The sequence below is a fragment of the Rhinopithecus bieti genome, unplaced genomic scaffold (genome assembly GCF_001698545.2).
Source record: "Rhinopithecus bieti isolate Rb0 unplaced genomic scaffold, ASM169854v2 scaffold_3763, whole genome shotgun sequence".
NCBI lineage: Eukaryota > Metazoa > Chordata > Mammalia > Primates > Cercopithecidae > Rhinopithecus > Rhinopithecus bieti.
The window spans coordinates 2,153,510-2,167,979 of record NW_016804379.1 but is presented as its reverse complement, the minus strand read 5'-3'; the positions used below and the strand labels follow the sequence as shown (position 1 = coordinate 2,167,979).

General features: G+C 42.8%; 1 protein-coding gene across 6 annotated transcripts in view; it reads right to left on the bottom strand.

Moving 5' to 3' along the window:
• The window catches only part of ILDR2 (immunoglobulin like domain containing receptor 2), an 80,766-nt gene that overhangs the window by 11,817 nt on the left and 54,479 nt on the right, over positions 1-14,470 (bottom strand). For 3 of the 6 annotated variants that reach the window (XM_017867619.1, XM_017867617.1, XM_017867618.1), the window contains exons 4-7: positions 14,209-14,265; positions 10,993-11,139; positions 9,706-9,882; positions 1,112-1,225 (exon numbers count right to left, since the gene is read on the bottom strand). In XM_017867619.1, the coding sequence (XP_017723108.1) occupies positions 1,112-1,225; positions 9,706-9,882; positions 10,993-11,139; positions 14,209-14,265 (495 nt within the window). The remainder of the gene's footprint in view (positions 1-1,111; positions 1,226-9,705; positions 9,883-10,992; positions 11,140-14,208; positions 14,266-14,470) is intronic. The other 3 variants (XM_017867622.1, XM_017867620.1, XM_017867623.1) reach the window with 2 other exon arrangements.

Below are 14,470 nucleotides of genomic sequence, written 5' to 3'. Positions count from 1 at the left end.
TTAACTTTTTCTCTGAGCTGTGAGATTCACAGATTTCCTGCACAGACTCCTCTGTGGTCCCTGACTCACTCTGTCTCTGGCCCCTTACAGGGATCCATGACAACATTGTTACAACTAGCTTGTCAAGTGCAGTGACATCTGCATTCCTGACATTCCAATCTGGAAATGGTCTTTTTATAGTCAGTGTGGTGGGAGGATACAGCAATGGATACAACGCAGACAGGATGAATTTAGAATTGCAAACTGGGTGGAATATGTTGTCCTTAATCTGAATAAAGCTCCTCTAGTCTGGGACTGTTTCCCCAACAATTCCGTCAAGTCTCTCGTTAGTTCCAAGAAGAGGAGGGTAAAGAGACAGCGTAATGACCTCACTTCCACACCCGCCAGCACCCTCTGATAATGAGCTTGTCCATGTGGGACCTGCCCTATGTTACCTCCCATGATACATGATAAGTTGGAATCCACCCCAAGAATCAGCTGTGTCAGCTGCAAAGTATCCAAGGGCTGGGGCTGAGTTAAGGGTTGGGGCCCCGCCACTTCAGACTTAGTATTCAAAAAGTTCTTTTGATAAGAGGAGCAGCCTCTTTGCTTGCCCCTTAATCTTTGCTGTTTGGCATCTTTGAGAAGCGACAACCTCTTTTTTCCAGATTCATGTGCCAGACTTGTTCTTTTACTTTCAGGAGGCCTCCTTGCAGCGAGTTGGTGATTGTATTGTCCAAGGTTAGGGCCCTTCACATTGGAAAAAAACTGATACTTAAGCTTCCACATCTTAAGACATTACTTTGAATATATTTTAAAGGTAGTAGAAGGGAAAGACTATTTTAATAAAGCATTCCAAACCCCAGGATAACACAGCCCCAGCAATACTGACTGCCCCATGGAGAGAACCAACACAAACCAAGATGCTACCGAATTGCTCTATTCTTCATACCAGAAGACCTGTTTCTCCCCTCTGAGTACTGAGAGCTACTTTCTTCAGTAGTGTCACCAGTACCCCTGTTAATTCTAAGCCTGTAAGCTCAGGGCTATCCAAGTTTGGTGACCCCCAAATCCCCTTAACATACTAACTCCTGCATAATGCACAGATCACAGAAAACTAACAGATGCTCACATCTGCCTCTCATCCTTCTGGCTGGATCAAACTGAGCCAGCTCCTTCTCAACATAGTACAGGACCTTCATGGAGTCTCTCTCTTTGTCAGCCTGGATCCGGTAACCTTTGCGAACTGTTGAGAAAAGCACAAGAAGGTGAGCTGAAAAAGGAAAATATCAGGAGAAGGAGGCCTCCATTTATTTTACCAAGTAAAAAATAGGGTTTCCAATTATAACAACTCTTGTTGAAATCACCCAGAAATAACAATCTATATTTATACATATGGGACCATATCTGTGATCCCCTTTATCAGATGGCGCCACTGGAATGGAGGACCTAAAGGTCAACAACAAAATTCCATTACAGTCTATTTTTAGTCATTTATTAACCTCTGCTTCCTAGCTGTTGACCTCCTACAGCTCCACTTAGCGCTCATCTTCTCAATGCTTTCGCGTTCCATTGGAGGAGTGTATTCACACTAAAAAAAGACCACTTTCTAGATTGAGGACATGTGTCACTCTACTGTCTGAGGATCCCAACTTCACTTTGTGGTAGCACAGGTAACTTACAGATACTCAAACATCAAGGACCTTGACAAAGTTGGCCTGAAAGCTTTGAGTTGCCTAGAAGATAATGCAAAAATTCCTTAAACTGAGTTGTATATAAGAACTAGTATTAATTTCTAGACCATATACGTAGTAGTACAAAACAAAATTCAAACTATGTGGATTTTTAATTATGGTTCCATTTTATTTCTTCAGCATTTTCCTTTTAGAAAAACGAATACTGTATTTTAGACATGATTAATTTGACCTGCTGTGATGTGGTTACAAGCAGCTGTTATTTTCAGGGCTTAATAAAAAACAAAACTAAAGCAGGAGAGAAAACAACATCTCCTACATCCCTATCACTCATATTGTCAGAGACAAAGGCTGTTTAAGCCCCATATCACTTAAGTATCAGTCTAGCCCAATACCAACCCCAAGAGTGATAGATACCAGTGGGCCTAATGCAGAGATAAGAGGAAAAGGAAAAAAATGAAAGAGAGAAGGGAATGATGGGATGGGTATTGAAAAATAATGATAATTAGTCAGTACTTACTGGGCACTGAAAATGTGCTAGGTACTGTGCTAAATGCTTTACATGGACATTTGTTCCTCAGAACCACCTGAAACAGTACTATTATCAGCCACATTTTATGTTTGAGAAAATTTTGGGTCAGAGGGGTTTCATAACTTGCCCAGGAAAAATTTAGCAGTGCCAGGGCTGGAACCATGTAGTCTGATGGAAGCTTAACCATATTTGGGCATCTTGCCTCTCTAGAGTCTAGGAAGAGAGGTAGTAAAAAGAGAAAGGTGAGAAAGACAAGGAAGGAAAGCCCAGAGTAAGAAATGCTTTAGCTATGCCATGGGTTATACGGTCTGCACAGCATGGTCCTATCTTCCAGCTATTTAGGACTTTTCAATGGGATGTAAGCTAGTGACCTAACTCCAACATTCCCTGTTCCCAAAGTGGGGCAAACACCATAAAGAAACCATATGACTGCATGTAAATCCAGAGAAAACCCTGCTGTCTAGTGTCTGGCCACGTTACCCTGGCTGCGGACAAAGCCCTCCCACACAAGCTATTTACGTGGAAGATTAAAATATAAAATTCCAAACCACTCTAATTGTAGTCCAAGCACTAAAAACAGAAGTCACCCACACACCCATTTGCAGGTGCACTGATTTTCTATATGAGAATATACTGGGCAGTCCACATTCATCTCAAATTGTGGAATTACTTAGAAAAAAAATTAATGAATCTCAGTGCACAATTTTTAGTGGCACTTTCTCTCAGAGGTTAGATCCATAATCCTTGCGTGGAAGCAATGATTAGCAGAAATACTTTTATTTATCAAGCTAAACATTATTCTATCTCTACAGAGGCATTTACTGAGTTGTACAGACAGTTCAATTAAAATGCAATTATCCCACGGAACTTCTATGTTTGTTCTGGAGGCAGTTATGTCTGATGGATGAGGCTCTGGCCTGGGAAGTGAGGAACTGGGCATCATGTACGCATGCTGTGCTATTTATTGAGGGACCTCAAAGAAATGGTGACCTATCTAGGACTCAGTTTTCATGTCTATAAAATGCAATGAATACTTCCCAACCTTTAAATAATCTCTTAATGATGAGAGGACAACTAAGACCAAATCAGTGGAGCACTTTGGGTTCTCTGTCATTATCAGGAGCTGCTCAAATACTGCCTCAGCCAAAGGGCTTTCTTTGATTCTCATAGCTTGAAAAGTTCTCTCTCGCTAACTTACAAATTATTCAGTTTGATTTTACTATTGCCCTTAATATATTCTAGTTTGTTTCAAGTTATCTGTATAAATGTCCAATTTTCTCAAAGATTCTTGAAGGAAAAAAATCCTTATGGTTCTAGATCTCCATGTGCCTAAAACCATGCTTTACACATAGTGGGGAACTTAAAAAATGTTCGTTGCACTGCTGTCAGCCTGGGAATTGGGGCAGGGTTAATGGTTTCTTTGAAAAGTGCATTTTCAGTAGAGTTTTCCTCTCTAGACTGCAAACTTCCTGAGAGCAAGGACTAGGTTCACTTCTGTATCCCCAGCACCTAGCATAGAGCCTGGCACATTGTAGACATTTGAAATATGTGTGTTTGTAATGAATGAAGGAATGAGTGAATGAATGAGGAGAAACTGGGAATAGAAACCATAAGAGATCATAACATATAGCAGATGAGGCCATATGGGTGGCTTATTGGAGAATTTTGACCAGGAAGGGAAAGGCTTGGATCGCAGAAAAGTTTAGATAAGTATCATGATGATGATGATGATTAATTATTTTTTAAGGAAAACTAGCAGGTCTGTAGGCACTATGAAAAGGGCCTACCCTACCTGCAGCTGTGGTTTTATCGAGGTGTTCTAATTTGTGAAGCACTGTTATGGTAAACATTCAGTGATACTGAGCTAGAGGTCATGGGGGAGGGGGCCCATAAAGTTGTTGCTACATGGAACAATGTACCAGCTGTGCCCTGGTGGAGAGAGACAGTCGGTGAGAGATGGCTGCTACCCTGAGAAGCAGCTGGAGGATCCTCAGTTAATTGCCACTTGGACTACAGCATAGTTTTCTATGTCATTATAACAAATTACACTCCTCATTATGATACAGATTTGATTGTGTATGCAGAGGTTATCATGTCCCTGAAAAGTTACAGTAACCATTTATAGCCTCAAATGAAGATGATGGTTTTGCCTTCAGTACTGACATTATAAGGAAACTCCACTGTACCAGATACTTTCGGCCTTGACTTCTTAGTCACAGCAGCCATGACTTCAGAAATCTAAATTCCTCTAATTTCTCAAAAAAGACGGAGGCAAAGTATTGATCTTTTGACTTTAGGAGTATCATCCATTTAGTTTCAGTAGTTAAAAACCTGGGCAACCCTCCTTTTAAAAGCTATTGGACTTTTTTTTTTTTTTGAGCCGGAGTCTGGCTCTGTCGCCCAGGCTGGAGTGCAGTGGCCAGATCTCAGCTAACTGCAAGCTCCGCCTCCCGGGTTTACGCCATTCTCCTGCCTCAGCCTCCGGAGTAGCTGGGACTACAGGCGCCCGCCACCTCGCCTGGCTAGTTTTTTGTATTTTTTAGTAGAGATGGGGTTTCACCGTGTTAGCCAGGATAGTCTCGATCTCCTGACCTCGTGATCCGCCCGTCTCAGCCTCCCAAAGTGCTGGGATTACAGGCTTGAGCCACTGCGCCCGGCCCTATTGGACTTTTTAAAAATGATAAGCTACAAGTTGAAATACACTAAACTATTCTCTGATCCTGGTAGAATCTGGCTCTATGTCACATATATTCTGAGGAGCATATGAAACACCAGAAAACCTTTCCTGGTCCCTCCTCTCCAAGGATGAGATTTTCCTTTCTGAGCTGGCATCATGGATCAATCTTATAATATACTGCCTTGTATTACTTACTCTTTTATTTCCACTTACAAGCCCCAGCGACCACCTGGTAGACTGTAAATTCCTTGCGGGCAGGTAAAATTTGCAGGCATTCATTAAATTTTTCTTGATTTGAAAGCAAATAACATGGTGTCAAATTGATTTTTATCTGTAATTTGTCTGAAGATCAGAGAACTCTCTGGGAAATATGGTGATGTTTTAACAAGAAATGTCCTAGACTATTTAACAAGAAATGCCCTAGACTATTGGCCAAGGTTCAACATATTTGGAAAATGACTTTTTTTTCCCCAGTGATGTTTCAGTTTAAGATCGATGGATGATTTATCTGTTTTCAAGTTCAGTCTGGCCCAAGTCCTTTGGTTGCTGTGGCTCTTCATACTTCACCTCCTCTAATTTATTAGCCTTGCCAACTTCAATTTTACCAGAGAGGGGATATTGGGATATTCACTTTGATGCCAAACTATAATTTTAAAAATTCTTATTGCTGAAGGATTTTCACTGATACTTTTGACCCAATTAAGGCTTAGGAAGTTTTCAGCTAATTTCCCTATTACAGCCAAAATCCAACTTGTAAAACTTGCAAAAGAAGTCTCTGAGGCAGATACTCATGGATATAGCCTTGTTCTTCCTGTCCTATCTTAATAAGCTAAGTAAAGCTGTTTATGGATGATGGAACAGCTGCCAGATTCCACCCCCAAGGTGACAGCAGCTCAGCTGTGGGAGAAGTGATTCTTAAAATTTGCATATTCTCTGTGTACATACAGTAGGCATATATATAGATACACATCCTTATTAATTTTGAAAATGACATTTCAAAACCCTACTTGCCTACTCAATTCTTTTGCATGAAGAATGGGTGGAGGACAGGTAGATGTAGAAACAAAATGGATTAGAGCAAAGCAGAGTAGCTGTGGAAGGACCAGGTGGGAGATAATTGTGTTAGGCAAGGTGGGAGGTAATGGCTGCAAGGACTAGGACAGTTTCAGTAAAGATGGAGGAAAAGAAACCAACTCAAGGTTATTTTGAGTTACAATCGAAAGGACTTGGTGACCAACTGGATGAGGGAAGTGGAGGAGAAGGAAGGGATAAGGATGAAGTCTCTGCTTCTGGTTTGGGCTAAAAGGTGGACAACAATGCCATCCACTGAGATAAGATATGTAGAAGCTGGTTCAAAGTGAAGAAGCAGCAGATTAATTCACTTTCCGAGGGGCTGAGGTTGAAATGCCTACAAAACACCCAGGTGGAGAGATCCAGAAGACAGTTGGATATATGGTATTGAGGAGCAAAAGAGAGGCTGGAGATAATGATTAGAAGTCATCAGCATATAGATGATGACTGAAGCCACTGGAGTGAATAAGGTTTCCCAGGGAGAGGACCTCAAACAAAACAGGAACATCTGGAGAATGCACAGTGGAAGAACACCTAGCATACATGGAAATAGGTAAGAAAAATTACAAAGTACAGTGCTGAGAAAGGCAAAGAAAGATGAGCGCCTCAGAGTGGCAATGCTTTTGAGAAGTCAAGGGAAGTAAGAATTGAAAAGCATCCATTAAATTTAGCAATCAGACAATCTTAGCAAGAGCTGGTTTCTGGAGTGGTAAAAGCAATAGCAAGATGGAAGGGAGCCGGGGAGTTGGTGACAGCAGAGGGAAAGGAAACATTTAATATTCAAAACTCTTTCAAGGAGTTTGGCTGTGAAGAAGAGTAAAGGGACAGGAAAGCAACATCCGAGGACCACAGAATTTTTGTGAATTGTTGTATTTTAACGGGAGAGACTTTAGCATATTTTGAATGCTGACAGGAAGGAGTCACTAAAGAAGAAAAGAATGGAGATGTGAGGTGGGAACAGGGCGGAGTGTGGGTATTCAACAGAGAGAGAGCCTTGACAAAGCTGCAAGGGATGGATCCAGAGCAGCACAGAAGCAGGCAGTCTTCTTGTATGGTAACAAGGTCTCAAGCAGCTGCCATGAAGAATGTGAGAAGGAACTAGAGTGCCTCTTACCATTCGGGAACCAACTGGCTATACTATATATAGTTCATCAAAGATGCCCTTTTCAACCACACAGTGTTCAAAAGACTATTGTGTACAAATGTAATGTGAAAAATTAGTGTTGTGAAATAATTACCCTAAAATTTAAGTAGCATATAAATATAAAATAGGCTAAATTGACATTTTTGTAAATTAACATTTCTTAACATTTGTAATGTTCTTTAAAGAATAATCTACATGGAACACTGGCATAAGTCACCTTGGCTAAAGGAGGACTAGCCAAACACCATCACTAACACTCCTCATGGGACCATGAGTACAGAAGTGTGTCTGGTGAGGATCATGAAGAAGTCTGTTCTGGCTCCACCAGCCAGACCATGACAGCATGGGCCAGACTAGCTGCGGTGACACTGATCACCACCCTTCCTCTTTTTCCTTGCTAACAGAACCCTGATTTTGTTCACTTCCAAAGTAAACAGTTGTTTAGGCCTAAGAGGTGAGTCTTGAGTAGTTCAAGCCAATTTTGTTTATGAATAGGCATGAGCCTAATTCTTGCCGATAAAACTAAAAGGGAAAGTCTGCTGGAAAAGTTTTTCTCACTCTTGAAAAAAGTGGTACAAGGAAGAGAATACCATTTTCAATCTCTGAATGTGCTTAGTTACCTGGAACTATGCAGTCATCAAGAGATCATGAGGTGAGCCAGCTGAGGAGGACAGAGGATGTGCTCAGGATAACAGAACAAAAGACAGAAAAAACTAGGTCCTTCAGGGCTGCTACCTGAACTGTTCTATTAACCAATCCTGGAACTACCTTACCTTGACATTTCTTGTTATGTGAAATAATATATTTTCCTATTTTATTGCCACTTCTAATTACAATTGGTTAGTATGGCAGAATGCGACCAAAATGGTTGAACTGCAACGAAGAGAAACTGGGGAAAAGATAGAAAACGAGAGAGAGCAAGTACTTGCTATTCTGTGAATATACGAACAGTTTTGTTAGATAACCCATTAAATAAAAAATAAGGGGGAAAGGATTCTGGTGGGAAGAAAGATTAGAAAAAAGGCAAATAAAGAGTGTAAGTTCCACCAATGTCTCTTTTGCCCACTTCATCTTTCATGGAAATAGACTATATTGTCTTTATTTCTCTAATTCCCTGTGTGTCACTGATCATTAACTTTTACTTCTCAGTCTGTGACTCATTCTGTATCAGATGTCAGAATTCTACTAACAGCTCCCGGGAGAGAAAAATACAAATCCTAATTACTTGCTGAGGATATCCACTCATTCTACAATCAGGCACTGGCAGCTCATTAGGTGGGCTAGATACCCTTCCTCACTTCATAATAGAGGCAGCCCAGATAACTCCAGGGAAGAAATGTCTGTTTTACCAACCCTAGCGGCTCATCTACATCTAGGGATTTAAAAATCACCTTCTAAATGTATAGCACATACAATAGTAACCTTCACTACCCTGTAATCCTGTTCAAATGCCTCCAGAAAAGCTATATTTTAATGCCCCTCTACCTCTCCACCCTACCCTGCCCCTCCACCTATACCTCCTACTCACCCCTGCCTATAACCACAAGTTAATTGTGCCTCAGATGGGGGTAACCTTCAACTAAATCAGCTCTCCTTACCACTTATTTCAATTCCGTCTATGATCTATGATCTAGACAACTTGAGGTCATCCTAAAGCCTCCTTTTCCTTCATTCCCCAATATCTCATTATTTCTTTCAAAGTGTCTCTCAGCTTTACCCACACATTTCACTTCCATTGTCTCCATCATAATCTAGATGCTCACATATCTCAACCACTTCAACCACACCTTAGCTCATGTTCTCTGGCTCTACTGTCTCCCGCTTGCCACTCCCTTTGTCATGGTGCCACCTCTGCCCTCAGGAGTCTGCCCACAGTGGCTCTCACACCAAGTCCCAGACCTTCTGGAGGAGTTTCAAGGCCCTCTCCAATCTGGCTCCATCATATCCTACCTTCTTCCAGTCAATTTGACAAACTGGACACTGTCACATACTCACACTATGTTCTCCCAGCTCTGGGATTTCATCACACTGACCTTCCCAGTTGGGGTGCTCAGTATCCCCTGAATGTGCTTTCCTAAATCCTATTCATTCCTCTAGGCCCAGCTCAAATTTCACCTCCTCCCTGAAGCTTTTGTAACCAGTCCAGCTCTTTCTTCTTTGAACTGATTGTCTTTAGCATACTCTTTAGCATCTGATTGTCCTAATAAAGGTCCACTCTCTCCTTGACCAGGCCATGCTGCTTGTCAGAGAAACCATGTCCTACACTTCTTGCAGGCCCTCACAGTACTAGTGGACTCCTGTAGGTAGGGATGAAACAACTATTTGCTAACTGAATAATCAACATTCAAGGGATACCTTGTCTCTTTTCTTATAGTGTTAGTAATTGAGGAGCCTAGGGAGAAGGCAGGGGTCAGCAACGTCCTGTAGCCCTTGGAAAGCATGACATGTACCCCAAAAGATATCTGACATAGCTGGAAGGATCCCATTTCTGGAGTGGAGAAAACTATTTTCCAAAGACACATCACTGAACTGACTGTTCTTAACAACAAGGAACCACTATGGGGGCCCGAGACAAGCATGGGGCAGGGCAGTCTGGAACTACATTTACCACTGTGGCTTCCTCCAGTGGAGTCACTTGGCGCCAAGGGAGGTGGATGCGGCTTGTCCATCAGCATGCCAGATGAGGGGGCTCCTCCCAAAGGGACAGAGGGGATGGAGTAAGGGCCGGGGACACCGGAGACAGAGGGAGGGTACCCGGCCTTTGCTGCTTTCCCTGCTTCATACACTGTGGAGGGAGATCAAGAGCAAGAGAGATTATGTCGTCCCACCCTCCACAACCCTCACACCAAAAATCCCTGAGGATGCACTTCAGGGAGCTCCTGGATGTGTGTATGTGCACATGTGAGTGTTTGTTCTCCTAGAACGGAACTGATTAATCAGAATCACTGTCCCCCACTCCCTTGGACTCCTCCAGCTCCACCAAACGGCAACGACATAAGGAATTACCGTGTTTAGTACCTGACAAATAAGTAATTAAGTGGTTCTGGGAGCTGTCACAGCAGCATCCCCAGTGACGGCAGCAGCCCACTCTTCCCCACACTGTCTGGAGGCTGCCTCGGCCCCTCTGGAGGCAGCCTAGCACAGGGACTGCCCAGGGCTGCTTCAAGGAGGATCCTGAACCTTCTCTTGAGAAGGAAAGCAAGTAATGGGCTTGCACATTGTCCCTGCTCTGTGATTTTAAAAGCAGAGCAAATAACCTGATTCTTCCCAGAAACTGCTTTATTCCTGAAGATACTAAAGATACCTGGTGTACCTCTCTCTTTCAAGACGTGTTTGGTTTATGGAGGGGTACCAAACTTAATGTCTATATGGGCTTGGCCAGTAAGGTAAAAATTGTGACTCCTCAAATGAGAACTAGGCCCTATTGTAGCCCATGTCATCATGGGAGTAAATAAAACAAATCTGTGGCAGGGTGGGTGCCCAAAGGCCACAGTTTGCACACTCTTCTTATATAAAAAGGAGGTTCTCTGCATGAGAAAGGAATGACCAGAGAAGTTTCCTCTAGTTTGAATGCCTCAGGGAGAGGGAACAGCTTTCCCCCATAACCGCACCACACCAAACCTGTCCTTCCATTTTACCAATAGTGTCCATGAGAATTCCAAATGCAGGGAGTGATAGGTATGGATAAGAAGTGTGGACAGGTGTAGGTAGGTGAACAGGCAAATGAGAATGGTCATCCCTGAGGCCAGGGGCATCCAGCGGAGAAGAGTCTGGAATGACTAATCTTGGGGGTGGCAGGACAGGAGGTGGAGGAAGAACCCAGCGCACATAGCTGTCAGACACAGGTAGACATTTCTCTCGATTGCTCTGTCTCCCCACCAGTCACTGTACTCACAGGCTTGAGGGCAGCAGCAGGACTCTGGGCAGCATGGACAGCGGACATAGCAGCAGCAGCTGTGAGGGCAGCACTGGCACCAGCAGATCCCCACCAGGACGAAGAAGAGGAAGATGCCCAGGAGCACCAGGCCAACAAACACCCACTCTGGAAGGATGCACAAAGAAATCCACACTCGAGGCAGCCCACCTCCAGGGCAGGGTGCACTCTGATTGGCATCTCCCAGTGAAAGGGGGAGAGGAGGAGGGACCTAGGGAAGAAAGCATCTCTTAACAGGAGACAGAGACCCAACACTCAAGAGGAACTCTGAGAGTGAGAAGAGCAGACCCTCAGTCCAGGGGAATGGAGAAGAGGGAAGAAGGTTTTCTGTGTTACATTGGGCACATGTAATAACCAGCACAAAACAATGTGGGGATTTCAGTCCTATACTGGGGAAACGATTTACACTACTGACTGTACCATCAGAACCAGGATGGGACCAGAGCTGAAAGAATCCTGGCTGGGGGGAGGGAGAACATTGTCTGTTGGGCTATGAAGTGGTGGGTTCTGTGAATACTTATTTATTTCTTTATTTTTGTCAAGTTAATCTTCTCTATATAAGTCCTGAGGAAATGGTCTCTATGTCTAGGGGTCTAGATGTAGTTTATAGTTAGGTGGTTCCAGGCCCCTTATATAATGTATTCACCTGCTTTCCCTGCTGATTGCCCCTAGAACACCTTTCCTGTACTCAGCACCAGTGCTGAGATCCAAACCTTTTGCTTATACCAGGACAATAATCCATGGCTAGAGAAAACTACAGACATGGTCTCCATAGAGAAGACACTGTCCCCATGAACAGATAATGAGTTTGGTTTGATCACACTCAAGCTACCCATACTAGGCAGCCAACCTAGCCAAGGGCTCAAGTGGCTCTGAGCTTGGATAAATAGCAAGGCTGACATGTATATCTGGGTGTGTTTGTTAACTCTGCCTCTTTCACAGCTCTCCCAGAAGCTGAATGTGAATTCCATTTCATTTGCCCACCCAAAAGATTAAGAGAAAGGAAACAAATTGCAAGGGGCTTAGATAAAAATGACTATGGCCCTCAGGTGACTTGTCTCAGCATCATACTTTAGAGACTTGGCTACAGGACCCAACTTCCCACTGGAGGCCTGGACAGACTGGGGAGAGCCATGCTTTCCTTGAAAAGCCAAAAAGACTAAAGCAATTCATTTTGGTTAAAAGCCATCTATCCCAAATCCTTTTGTAATTGAACCTCAAGCACACATTGTTTTTCTTAGATTTTGATTACTAAATATTCCTTCAATTAAATGGACATTCAGCTGGGAGCTTGAGAATGTTATTTTTATTAAATAATGGGTTGTATAATAATGGTCAACAAAATGACTTTGTTTAGAGGAAACAAACAACATGTTTCCTGAATGTCCCTCCTCACTAATCTTTCTGAAATACATTCTTAATTTGAATGGGAAGGCCTCGTGCCTGGCTAGAGTGGCCTGGAGAGCATTCATGCCAAGGACAATCGATAGCAGAAGGCTTTGGCCTAAGCCTTAGTAACAACACAACAATGTAATGTAGCCTGAGATAGATATGAGCTCGTAGGTTTAGATGAGCTGTATGAAGTGGTGGCTACAACTTGGGTCAAGCAGTCAAGGATAAGATTGGAAAGTTATATGTGAGAAACAAAAGAATATTATCTGTGAAAGGATTCTTGGAATCAAAGGGAGGCAAATTTAGTCCTATAGGCCAGCTATGAAAAACACAGTAACTCTTTCTCGAGACTGGGAGATGTAACAGCCTGGGAGATGTAACAGCTAGTTTCAAGCACTGCAATGTAACATTGTTTTTGTGATGAACAAATGCTTACAAATGGAGGGAATTCTGGATAAGGTTACAAAGAGTCATACATTTGTGTCCTTGGGAGCAACATCAGTAAAAAGAATGTCTGTGTTTGGGTTGGTCACCTAATGGAAAGGGACTAGAATTCATAGAAGAATAATTCGTGAAGCTCAACGGTGAAGACTCTGGATGTTTTTAAAAATTTGAATTAAGCTAAAAACCAGGCCGGGTGTGGTGGCTCAAGCCTGTAATACTCAGCACTTTGGGAGGCCGAGACGTGGAATCAGGGGTCAGGAGATCGGAGACCAATCCTGGCTAACAACGGTGAAACCCTGTCTCTACTAAAAAATACAAAAATCTTAACCAGGCCAGGGTGGCGGTTGCTGTAGTTCCAGCTACTCGGGAGGCGCTGAGAGGAGAATGGCATGAACCCGGAGGCAGAGTTGTTGCAGTGAGCTGAGATCCCGGTCTCACGCCACTGCACTCTAGCCCGGGCGAGAGAGCGAGACTCCATCTCAAAATAAAAAAAAAAAAAAAAAAAGCTAAAAACCAATACTCAGGGATATTTTGTATCTCTGTTGCTGTTAGGCAGCTCTTAAAACTCTGGCAGAAACCCTCCAAGACAAGACTAAATCATCTCTTTTCCTACTGTTTGAGTTTAGATATGTTCTTCCCCACAGTTCATTCTTGCTCCTCTCTGTGCCTCCCTCAACTGCACACCATAAAGGTGCACCAAACTGATGTTGGCTTGTCTAGGCTGGTGGATTCAACTGAAGGTACATAAAAAGCAGAGATGCATATTTGTCCCAGATGTCCTTCACATATGGTCCGTGGACCTGTAGGGACTCAAAGGGACTAGTAAGTCTCTGAAATTGTGTGCAAAGTGATGTAGGTCTGCAAATGTGTATTTTTCAAGGGAGGAGGGGTACATAGCTTTCCTAAGGTTTGAAAAAAAGTCTGATGATGTTATAAAAGGCAATTCAGAGTAACATGGTTGTACAATAATGAATCGGTAAACATACAACTTAGGATATAAGGAAGGCAGATAAATACTGATTCTATTAAAAATACTTTTACGCATATGGGTACAGCTGAAATACTGAAATGGGCATGGAGATTGCCAAAGAGCCTGCATGCCTGACACTGAAGGACTGGGTTGCCAGCTCAGCCTATTTTTAATTATCATTATTCTTTTAAGGCCTAGTAACAGAAGAAATGCAATTTAAAAGTCCTTCCAGTGGGTTTAATCCTGGAAAAGATCAGAGACATACAGACAAATGTGGAAATAAATTAAAGAAGCAATTAGCGACTAATGCAGAAGCAAAACAGATGGAATAACGGCAAATCAAGCAAATAAAGAGTTAAATGACCGAATACCTGGCATAATCTCCACAGCAAAACTGGGCAAGAGATCAGCAAGCAGCCCTGTCCTGCCTAGAAGAAGTGGAAGGAAAAGAAGAAGGAAAGTGGTTATTCCAAAGGAAAACATAGCCTAACGCCTGGTTCCAGTTGGTACCATCCATATGTGGGGCCATTAGTGCACGCTCTTTGTGGTATGAGAAGCATATCACCAAAGCTAGGCTGAGACAAGAGAATGACTTTCTCTCTCAATCTTTGGCAGCCATCTAAGTGAACTCTG